Raw genomic sequence first — 12,181 nt, 5'->3', positions numbered from 1 at the left:
AACATCAGCATGTTAGCATTCTGAGATTAGCATTTAGCTGACAGGACCTCTGTGCCTAACTACAGCCTCACGGAGCAGCTAGCATGTCTGTAGACTCTAAAATTTGTCTAAAAATGAACATTTCTGTTGACAATTAAGCGACAGACAATAACCCTAGCCCAAACAAAAATTAATTTGTAAATCAGTATAGCTAACTCCTGAAAAGCTATGTTTTTTATGAGTGTATGACACATTAACAGTATATTAGCAACCATTAACTATGGCCATTATTTGTAAAGAGTCTCTATTTACAACAAAACCGTAGAAATACCATAGACTGCTGTGATTGGATATATGCAAGACTGCTGCTTTATGGTAATATCGTCCTCTTTCATTATGCGAAGACGACATTTACAGAGAAGCATGCACATTTGCAGCCTCACAGCAAATTAAAGTGTGTCAAGAGGGAAGGAAAATATACACATTATTCCAGGCTGAAATGACAAATTAGATAGGGATAGTGCGCTGTAAATACATTTCTCCTGGAGAGAAGGAGCTAGCTCACAGCTTTCCCCCCCACAAAGCCTCTGGAAATCCTCTCAATTAAGTGATGCATTTCCCTATACTTTGAGGAGAGACAGGGTGAAGCATAATGCCTAAGCACAAATCATTGCGAGCCTATTGAAATAGCTGCCAGTTAACTATGTAATATTACCACTGCTGAAATGCTTCACCCTTTATCCCTTTTCAATAGCAAGTCTAGATATTGAGTGTGCACTGGCTATTCTTGATAAGTGAATTATGGAGAGAATGTGCTAGGAAGTAAACTGCAACTGCTCAAATTTCATTAAGTCACAGTTAAATGCACTGTAAAGTTTATGATTGCCACAGATATATTGCACTACGGTCTGGGCTGTGACTTGACAACTTGGGAGATTAGTATTGTTGTTATGAAGCCATTCCTGTGTAGCTTTGTTTTTGAGTTTGGGGTCATTATCTTGCTGGAAAATAAATCCTCCAAATCACATTTGCAGCAGGTCTTCCTCTAGGAGTTCGTAGCATTTATGTTCCCTGTGCCTTCACAAACACCCCCCCCCCAAGCAAGATGCTGCCACTGCCAGGCATCAGTGTGCCATGTATTTTCTCTCTTTTTGCCACAGGTTCATAAAACTGCTCTCGGTGAATCCCCAGAGCAACATTTTTTGTATGCAATGTCTAAGCCTCAGCCACAGAACCCTGTAGCTCCTTCAGAGCACCACAGGCCTGCTCAAGGAAGATTTACAGCTGTGCCATTTGGTAGTGATTGACCTCACTAAGCTTTGTGCGTCTCAGTATTCTTGTCGTAGATTTGTTTTTACATTGTATTCATGATGTAGTTTTTGCCAGGACATAAAAATCACTTGCCACAACCTTGATTACACACAGGTGTTCTCTATTCAACTAATTATGTGAACAATTGGCTTAAAACAATTGGCTGCACCAGTGATGAGTCTCTGCCATTTTCACATGGTGTAAATAATACAATTAATAATGGCTGAACTCAATCTAGCTACTTCAGTTTCAGGGTCCTGGTATTGTGCATGGCTCACTGTGTAATGACTTACTGGGCTACTTGAACTGTAGTCTATGTCAACGACGTTCCACTTCCAGGATTGTTCAGGTGCCACCGGAAATTCCGCCGGATGTTCCTTTTTTTTTAGGCTGCATGTCCAACACCTTCCGCTTTTTTTTGTGTTGGCATTCTAACCTCCGGTGGATTTATGAGGACTATGGTTAACTGCTCCTCTGATCTCTGCAGGGTAAATCCAGACAGCTAGCTAGACTAGAGTTTTCTGTTGCTATTTTTGCAGCGGCACTGTCTTTGTGTCCGGCGCGTAGCACCGCCCAAGACGATTGTGATTGGTTTAAAGAAATGATAATAAACCAGAGTTTTTCCTCCCATCCCGGAATGCTGTGTGGACTTGCCAGACCCTCCTCTGCAGCGCTGTGGAATGCAAGACAACTGGAACTGAGCAATTGTTATTTGTTATTAGTAACACCTGTGCTTTTTTATATCCATTATATTGGGTTGTATTTTTTTTCTCGAGTTCAATTTGAGATATTTGTATACTATTTTTTATATTTCGACCCTAGTCTGCATGCAGAAAAAGTATGCAATCATCATTGTATAAACTGTGATCGCCTGCTTGTTAACCGTCTTCATGAAACCATAAACTGCAACAGTTTGACGCTCAAGTTACCATGTAGTGGGTCAAACGTGCCTTAGTGCTGAGGAAAAAGACTTTAATGAACACCATCATGTTTTGTTATTGTAAGCATAGTATGGTACTGCACTGAAGCAAGGGTAATGGTCCTGAGAGAGAGTCAGGTAGTCGAGCCTTGGGTGGAACTGGAAATAAGAACGAGGAAATAGGGAAACCATGAGAGAAAATAACAGTGGTATGATAGTAAAACTTGCATTTTTATTGAATATTACTTACTCCATTTCTTTCTGTTTGCAGAGCAATTTATCATCTAGACAGATGGTCAAATGAAGGTCCTATGGAGCACAAACCTTGTACTCAGCAGTGGTAACGTACACAACAGTGATCTGTCCTCACCAGGATTAAATGGTTTTACTGTATGAACATGAGGAAAGACGGAGCTCAGGTGGAGGAAACATGACAGGAAATGGAATAGATTGCAGATGAGTATTATAATCTTTAATAATGGTTTTTCAAAGCTTTACCACCTCTGTACCATTCAAGCCTCTTAGAAGAATAGTTCTATAGAGAATTATATATACAAGTCAACTTATTTACTTGTTTAATTGATGAACAAATAAGAAATTGCACTGAATTCTGCATTTTGATAGCGGGTGAATTACCAACATATTAATGAGACATTTTATAGTCTGACAAAATACCACCCATGAGTTATACAAGTGGTCTCTCATGATTTCTTTTCCCAAATACAACTCCAAGGAAAAAATATGTCATTCAGTGTTCCTAATTAGGACGAGAGCTTTATAAACCCCTTTCCTGAGATGTAAAATGTAAAAAAAAAAAAATAAAAAAAAATATGACACCTTCAAACAACAGATGCTACAGTTTGAGCATTTCTCCTCAGGCGGACACCCACTCACAAAGTGTCAGCAGAATAAGAGAGCAGAGGAATATGAGCCAACTGGGGCAAACACTTCAAAAAGGTCCCACAAGCTGGTTTTATGGTAGACACAAAGGTGCGTGTAAATACGTTTACAAAATGTGCAAATGAGGATTCAGAAATTAAAAGGTTCAACAGCACAATTTTACAGAAGCTTCCAGCCACTGGAGCACAAATAACAGCTGGAAACTGGTAAAAAAAAACCCAACTAAATATGTGTATTTAGTTTTATTAATATGGGAAGGAAAATGACTAATAAAGCTGCATGAGAATCACAGGATTTCCTTCCAATTGTTAAAACTGTTTGTACTGATTGTTTAAAGTACCTAAAACACCTCACTTCAACATACAGTATAGAGAGGCATAATAATTAGACTTTTAAACTGCATGACTCAAATGCTATAATGCCAAAATGATCACTGTCACTGAAATTTTTATTAGTCAAGTTGTTCCACCGACCCAAAGTGATGCACATTTTTATTAAACTAATTAAAGTGTAATTCAATTTTAAACCGCCACATAACAGATAATTAAACACTGACTTTATGGTTCAAACTCCAATTATTAATTTGGAGTCAAAATACATTAAACCTATCAAGCACAGAAAGCTGAGAACAAACTTGTCAGCCTGTGTGTCCCATGACACCCAATCAAAATTTTCAAATGACAAGATTAAACAAAACCATAAAAAATGATTAACTTATTCACATGACGTGTTATTACGCTGCAGCAGTGTAAAGAAACCAGAGAAATCAAAGTATGAGCTTTCTATAAAAGCAGAATTAAACAATGCATGAAGCAGGACAAAACTGGCACCTGCGGTTAGTTGGCTCATCTACGCTGCTAAGCTATATTTTAAATATGAGCCACATTCCAGATTCACACTTTCCTCTTTCAAAAGAGAAATGATCGCTTGGTGAGCGGACACATTATGTAAATGAGATAGCCTGTATAGTGTAGTATAGCGTAACACGTATAAAACGCCGGTTTGTTGCTAATGATGCGGCTGTTGCGATGGCTGTCGATCAAGCAGGCAGAAAGCTTCGTTACCGAGTGTTAAGTAGAAGTGAGGAAATGTGTACAAATTGCCAGTTTGTTTCAGAAATATAGAAACACTCACATCAATTTTTAGCATCTCTCGCTGTAGACAAAAAATAATGAGGCAGGCTTTTATTTTTTTTAAATACATACATTTGAAAGTTTATTCAAAAGTCATGTCAGTAGTGGGAACAGTCAATATTATTGAAATTCAAGGTTACAGCAATCTAGGACAAGGTCTGGACAATGATAATGCGATAGAGGAGTTAATTGTATGTGCACTCCAAAATTTTACCAATAAAATCCATATGTTCTCACATACCAACTCTGTAAAGTCCCTGTCAATTCAAACCTACAAGCCCTTTTTTTCATATAAATGCCACTTGATCTAATGATACGTTAATACAAAAAGTCATGATCAAATCACATACAAATAAAAAAGAAGAAATAAAATAAAAATCATATATACAAACCTCTGTACATAGTGGGAATATGAATAAAAGATATAGGAATTATTATTTAATGACCTATGTGCTCTCATATACTTGAGAGTGGGCCAGTATTGGAAAGCTGTCGGTCCAAGCTTATCTGTCTGAACACAATGTCCTGATAAAGTCTTGAAGTGGCATGGTGTCAGGCGTAGACGACATCTACAGTATAAATTCAGTGACTACTCATCTGTGCAACATGCTCCCTGTGGTAGACTGCATCATCGTCAAACTGTAGGCAAAACAAGATAGAAGAAAATGAAAATAAAAAGATGATAAGAAGGGGCGGGCTACAGTGAGGTATTCATCTTGTCAAGCTGGGACAGGGAGCGAGGATTGTGTGGGTAAAAACAGCCGCTTTTTTCGGTGAGAGCGGTTACTGCTGATGTTGTTTTTGTTGTGTTGTCAGTGTGATGTTTGGTCCTACTGTCAGCGTCTTTGTTCACTGTACAATTCCTGAATCGACGGAGGCCTGTTTCCTGGTGGTCTTTGGAGGAGGTGGAGGGGGGGTCTTGCTGGGCAGTGGAGGTGGAATGTGCTGCAAACAGACAAAATAGTAACCTTGAAATCGCCATTTTCTCAAATAAAGTCAACTTGGCTTTCCACTAAAATTCTAAAGTTAGGATTTAAAGCTGCTATCACTCGCAATTTGAATGACAGGTATTTTAATACAAGGGCCAGGATCAGCTTACACAACATGCATGTCATTTAAAATAAGAAGAAGAAACTATGTCAGATTCAGTGATAATGGTGCCTTGAATTCTCAGACTATATGTTCGTCAGACTACACGTTGAACCTTAACCAATCATATCTTGGTGGCCGCACAACACGAGGGGCAATAGAAAGGCTTTTTAGTGCAATAATTTGTTGCCTTCCATTCAGACAGAGAAATTGTTGTATGGAAGCGTATTTGCAACTTAATGAAACATGCAAATAGACAAAACACAAGCAAATTAAGAAAACACCATCAATTGGGCAACACATGCGCAGCATTTAACAAACGTGCTGCAAATACACACAACACAACCAAATACACAAACGCGCTGCAAATACAGAAACGATGCAACAACAAATGCAACAAAAAAAACGCTGCATATTACACAACGAAAGTCCTCCAGGCCTCTAGGAGGAGCCCTAAGTGGAACAGCTTGATTTTCGACCTCACGGGGAGAGAGCGCTCTGCCTTTTTATTACTACAAGTTTGCAGACGCGTCTCTACTGATTGAGTATCACCTGTGACCTGAGCCAATAAACTAGAGACACACCCACCAAACAAGAGAAAACATATCTCAAACATAGACTTAATATTTACAGTCTATAATCTCAAAGCAGTTGCACACTGTGTCACAATGGTGCACACCGTTCTGAGATTGAACGTGCCCCGGCTCTCTCTCTCTCTGTCTCTCTCTCTCTCTCTCTCAGTGGGGTCGAAAATCAAGCTGTTCCACTTAGTGCTCCCCCTAAAGGTTGTGTAATCTGGATGCAGCGTTTTTTTGTTGCATTTGTTTTCGCAGTTTGTGTGTTTTTCTTTTTGCATCATTTCTGTATTTGCAGCGCATTTGTGTATTTGGTTGTGTTGTGTGTATTTGCTGCACGTTTGCTAAATGCTGCACATGTGTTTTCAAATTAATGAAGATGTTTTCTTAATTTGCTTGTGTTTTGTCTATTTGTATGTGTTTCATTAAGTTGCAGTGCGTTTGCCCCTGTCGGCCACTGTAGTATTTTCCTTCTAGACAACCCAAATCTACGAGCCATGTTTGGGCTGATATCTTGTAGCCTGATCCAGGCTCAACACTAGACACCTAACTCTAAGCTGTTTTCTAATTCTGGTAAATGTTTTTTAATTTATAATGTTTGCAAAAACTGGCCTATATTAGTTGAGAAACACAAATGTTCATTATTCATCCATTAGTCAAACTATGAAGTTATTTTAATTAATATACCCTATATTTATGTTGTCAAAAAATGACAGATTGGGGCTTTAGGATAATAAAGGAGAATGGAGTTGTTTGAGCTATTCTGTCTACCTGCATGCCCTTCCTAGACACCTGAGTTCACAACAGAGACAACAGACAAGGAGTAATGCTCGTTAAATGACCTCACCTCTGCCTCCATCAAGGACTGTAAATGAAGAGCGGCTGTCACTCAGTCTCTGAACATCTGCTCTCACTACACTACTGTCCGCCTGCTGCCACACTGTCTGTACAGGCTCCGTTTTACTACCTGTCCACGGGCGATGACAGTGGATAAATAAGATTAGTTAACGGAGTGGCGAGGCGAGAGGACGGCTAGCGTAGACATCGGTGAGTGTGGAGAGACGAGCAGCTGATTAACAGAGGGAGAGCTCCTGATGGATGTGAGAGGTAAAGTAATCATCCAATCAATCACGTCTGAGCACCAGGCCGGCTGGAGGGAACAAGTATAAATAACAGCGGGGTGGACAGGAGGGTGTAGGCCCTTGCTGCCAACTGACTGATGCCTACACTCTTCTGTGACACACATTACAAAAGTGACTCACAAATGTTAGTGTGAAACATGCTTGAACAAACACAGACATGAACGCACACATTAGCACAAGACGTACAGGAGTAAGGGATAGTGGAGTAGGTTGACCCGAATGTCAAGTGCGTGTAGCGGCCTCTTGTTTCATTACGAGTGCCATGCATCATTAAGGAGCTCCTCTCAGCCCTAATTAAAACACCTACCCTTTGATGTGGCGGGGGTGGTGGAGGCGTCGAGGGACTCGTCAAGTCTTGATTATCTAGCAGGTTGCCGTAATCAGCGTTGCTGCCTTTCACTGGCAGCGGAGGAGGGGTTTCACCTTTGTCAGAACAGCCCATCCCGTTCAGCTCGAGATCTGTGCAAGAGGGCGCCCATCAGCTCACATTCATCATCAAACTACATTCTCAAACAGTACGGATGGGACCCAAACATGGCCTATTTCTGATGAATTTCCTATCATTCAGACTAATTGTATGTTTTACAAAAGCAAGACATTTTTTTGAGAAAAGCTAAATTCCTACACACACAGGGGAAACCTAATCTATTTAACACAGAGAGAGAACAGTTCAGTAGTAATGGGAGTATTACTCAGCTGTTTCATGTCTTCAGTGGCTCAGAAAAGCTAGTAAGTGGATCTTAAGATAATGTTTTTGCCAAAACATTATTTCCAGGGTCAAGTGTGAACCTTAATGCCCAACCCCGATGATGTCATCAAGGTTATTCGTAAGCACCATACAAACATTCAATACAAGGTTTAAAATAATAATGAGGGGTTAAGTTAAGTGTCACCACTAATGTATTAAAAAGCCTGTGTTACAAACTGAAGGCCTGTAATTTGAAAGACTTTGGTACTTACCAGGCAGGGAGGATCTAAAAAAAAGATGCCATGTTATTATTATTATAGGAAGTGCAGCATCCACTGTTTCTGGAGCTTGACCCATACAATCAAGTAAAAGTCAGGATATCGCTGCCCCTGTTGCATTGATTTTTTTTTTTAAACATTTGTCTCTCCCAAGTCCCTCGACTTTTTAGAAGTCCAATACTAAATCAATGGAGCGTTCCCTTACAGTTGCTACAAACTGAAGATTGTTATACACGAACACTGTGACTTAAATGCTGTCATAAAACTGATTTGGTCAAATAATAAATTACATCTCAGCATCACTCATCAGGGATAATGTGAAATTTGAAGCAGCGTGTCTCACAATGCAAAGAATTAGAATTTTAAAGCAGCAACTGTTTTCTCATGAATATCCTTGATGAGCGAGTTAACACATAGAGCCTATAATGAGTGATTCTGGTGTTAGCAGCCTGTGACAGAGAGACAAATTTAGAGGTTAATGTGTGGTGCTGACAGCTACAGTATGATTTGCATGGCCATTTAAAGAAGTGTAGCTAACATGACTCATAGCGCTCTGTTTTAGATCAGACTGAGCATCATTGTGTGTACCACGGCATGTGGTAACAGTGTAATAGGTAAAACAAACAGGCCTACAGAGATTGTAGATTGAGTCAAAAGATAACGTGTGTTTTAATGGGAGTGAGAATAAAGTAAGATTGCTCATACTGGAAACAGTGTGCAGGCTAAAGGAGAGTTTGCTCCTGGGTGTGATGGGCGGGGGTCCCGACGAGGAGGAGGAGTTGGAGGAAGAAGAAGGGGGTCCAGGGGACACGGAGAGGCGTCGGTCTCCACCAATCTGGCTGAGAACTTGACTCCTTGGTCTCTGAGGCCGCAGGGGGCTGATCTGAGTAATCATGCACAAACAAAAAAGAGAAGTAGATACTATCAGGAATCGAGTTGTTACTGAGTGCTCAATGTAAAACAACCTAAATTACATAACACAGCAATAAAGCTGAACTGAGAACAAAATGTAATAGCTGGAACATGAGTCTACAGTGAAATATAACAGAGGTGTAATAAAATATATTTTAAAGGAGAAAATTAGTTTCACATCTCCTTTGGGACTGTTGTGTGTGTATCCACACAGATATTAAGTTGACTATTTGCATTCCTGAAGGAGAAACCATTTGGATAAATGTGCTCATTGTGTTGCAATATCTTATTTGTGGTTAGAAATCATTGTTTGCTTGCAAAAGTGCTTTCTCCCAGCTTTATTATGGCAGCAATTTGAATTTGAAAAGATATGTCCTCAGGGCTATCCCATATTGTAGGCTACATTAACAAACATGTTTGTAATTGGCCAATATCAAACAGCCAGCCACAAGGGAGGCACTGCAAATAACAACACGCTTCACGCAGGGATGTAATGCTTTTTCCAGAGCACTAAAACACAAAACCGACATTTGTATTGAGGGTGAAAAAGCAATTTTCCAGATAATAACTTCAAACTACTATAACCTACAACTTCTTGGTGAGTACCAGATACCCCTGGGTGCTCTACCCTTGACCCCCGAGGCAAGAGGCTCCTATCACAAGCTAGACGGCTCCACCACCGCCAGAGGCCTCTTCTGAATCCCATTCCTACCTTTATCTTAACACAGTGATACTTCTCTGCTGTAATGGACACAGCGGTTGTGTGTGTGTGTGTGTGTGTATGTGTGTGTGTGTGTGTGTGTGTGTGTGTGTGTGGGGGGGTAAAGTTCTTGATTTCCAACATTCTTTTATTGAACATTTAATTGGATATAAAAGGCAGCACTAAAATAGAATGGCATTTACATTTTTAAGTGCAGTTTTCTACTGATATTTTCTTTCAACAAACACAAAAAATCTCTGAGTGTCTTTCGCGATATGTCGCAGCCTTTTGCGATGTGTATATTGCGCCAGTTTATGTAGCGATGACGATAAAGAATCGATATATCGTGCAGCCCTAACGGGGTGGTAGAAATAAGAGAGAAGGGCCACAATTTTGTGAGAGGAGAAAATAAAAACTAAGTAAAAAGGGTAAAGACCCTGCTGAGATACAATGCTAACTGCAACCTGTAATACTTCAAACACCAAATTCAACAAAGACCTCCCACTTCTCTGTGGCACAAAAATGTATACTGTATGACATGGAAAATGTGGTGCAACAGTTACACTAGAAGAAAAGTCACAGGGTCAGTGGAAGTCAACAGGATTCATCCTCAGAGGACCATAAAGATGCACAGAAAATATTGTAGTAATCTACTCCTTAATTATTTTGTGTACAAACTTAACAACTTGACATAAGAGTGCCGCTGGAGAAAAGCTCTTTGAGTCCAACATGGAAATGATTCAGCCTTTGGGAGCATGAATGTGCTTGGCAAATATCATGGTAACACGCCAATTAGATTTAGATTATTCTTTTATAGAAAAAAGGTGGTGGCCTGATGGTGGCAATAAAAGAAAGTTCAGGGGTCATCTTTCCTAATGCTTAAGGACCAGGGAAAACGCTTCCCAAATGGGTCTGTAATAACACAAAGAAGAAGGAGCATCATGATGCTGGTTAAGGGAGAGCACCAAGCTTGAAACACAATGCAATACAGAGCAGCTGCCAGTCCAAACCTGCTAATATGCCTGTAGTTGTGCACATATTAAGTTCTCTCAATTTTTCTGTATTTCACATCACCCCTACTTTCTTCTTTGTGAACCATGAAAACCCACGGCAAATTGTCAATGCACTTGCATAGGTACAAGAAAGAAAAGAAGAGAGGAAAGAGGAAAATAATTTAAAGTAAAAACAAAACAAAAGTAAAGGCAGAGAGAGAAAGAGGGAAACGTGAATTTCTAGTATAGGCCACATTTTCAGTACCGTCTCTGACAGTATGACAGCTTCAGCGGGCTGCAGAGTGATCTCTGTGGTCTTCATCTCTTTGTCAAAGATCTCCTGGTGCTTACTGTTCCTCTTCTCCTTCTTTTTCTCTTTGCGCTCCCTCTCAGGCTCATCCCGGTCCAGCTTGTCCTGAGACTTGGTGTGCAGCTTCTTTGGCAAGAGGGGCTCCAGGGCAAAACTGAAATCAAAATAATACAATAATGGTTCTCTTAAACAGTCGAGCAGGAATAACTGAAATAGTTATTAGCATAATTCAGTGGTTCTCAAATGTTTTTGAATAATGTACCCACTTTGAAATATTTATTCATTCAAGTACCATCCGACCAGCACAAAACATTTTCGGTAGAAAAAAAAGCCTAGCTATATAGAGGTACAATACAGCGCTGTGCCATCAGTATCTGATTTACTAAACATAAGATAATGTAACTGAAAAAACACTTAAATGTTACATTTCTAATGTGTAAAATCACTAAATTCATTAAATACTATAGTGTATAATTTATGAAAATGTTGTACTATATATATATAAAATTTAGGAACTATGCATGGCTGATATTTTTAAATAAACATTTGTATCCCCTGCAGTACTCCAAAGAACACCTAACACTGGCATTAATGTTAGTTTGATTCACATTCTCATAATGAAGTTGGTAAGGATTTATGTTGTATGTGACAGGTACACATGATTAACTCAACAAAAAAACATAGTTGATCAAAAATTGCATAAGCAGATCCTCGTGGGGCCTGGGACTGACTTATCGAGATAAGAACGGCAGGGATTATTACAAGACAGTAATCATCCAAAAACACTTTTCTAAACTGCTCAAAAGGGATGACCAAAAAAAGCCAAGGAGGACGTATGGTATTTTACGCCCTGAAGAACTGTAAACCAGGTGTTACCCATCTGAGCCAGGCCTGGAGGGGGAGTTGTCAGAGGAGATGGAGGTAACTGAAGCCACTGACAGCGGCCTCTGGGACGAGGGCATGGTGAAGGAGCGCACCATGGACTGAGGACAAGGCCCCCGCCGTTCGTCTACTGCCGGCTGACACCACAGAGGAAAAGAAAAACAGAACAAAATTCAGCTTAGAAGTCAATGACTGCTTTGAAGTGATCTGTGCATTTGTATTTCTATTTTTTACACTACTGGCAATATATAGTGTTGGAAGGTCATTCCCGGTATTATCCTAATTCTCTGTAGAGCATAGAGCTCCAAATGCAGCAACATTATCAAACAAAAAGTTAGGGGGGTGCTACTATTTATTCCTGTACTTCTGTA

General features: G+C 39.9%; 1 protein-coding gene across 7 annotated transcripts in view; it reads right to left on the bottom strand.

Annotated features, from left to right (window-relative positions):
• Window positions 1–4,296: 4,296 nt before the first annotated feature.
• dock1 (dedicator of cytokinesis 1) overlaps window positions 4,297–12,181 on the bottom strand; it is a 195,633-nt gene continuing 187,748 nt past the window's right edge. For all 7 annotated transcript variants that reach the window (XM_035997233.1, XM_035997234.1, XM_031314965.2 and 4 more), the window contains 5 exons: window positions 11,805–11,947; window positions 10,884–11,082; window positions 8,720–8,897; window positions 7,356–7,507; window positions 4,297–5,187 (listed from right to left, as the gene is read on the bottom strand). In XM_035997233.1, the coding sequence (XP_035853126.1) occupies window positions 5,092–5,187; window positions 7,356–7,507; window positions 8,720–8,897; window positions 10,884–11,082; window positions 11,805–11,947 (768 nt within the window). In that variant the 3' untranslated portion in view covers window positions 4,297–5,091. The remainder of the gene's footprint in view (window positions 5,188–7,355; window positions 7,508–8,719; window positions 8,898–10,883; window positions 11,083–11,804; window positions 11,948–12,181) is intronic.

Source organism: Sander lucioperca, chromosome 22 (assembly GCF_008315115.2).
Source record: "Sander lucioperca isolate FBNREF2018 chromosome 22, SLUC_FBN_1.2, whole genome shotgun sequence".
NCBI lineage: Eukaryota > Metazoa > Chordata > Actinopteri > Perciformes > Percidae > Sander > Sander lucioperca.
This window is presented reverse-complemented; position numbering and strand designations above follow the sequence as displayed.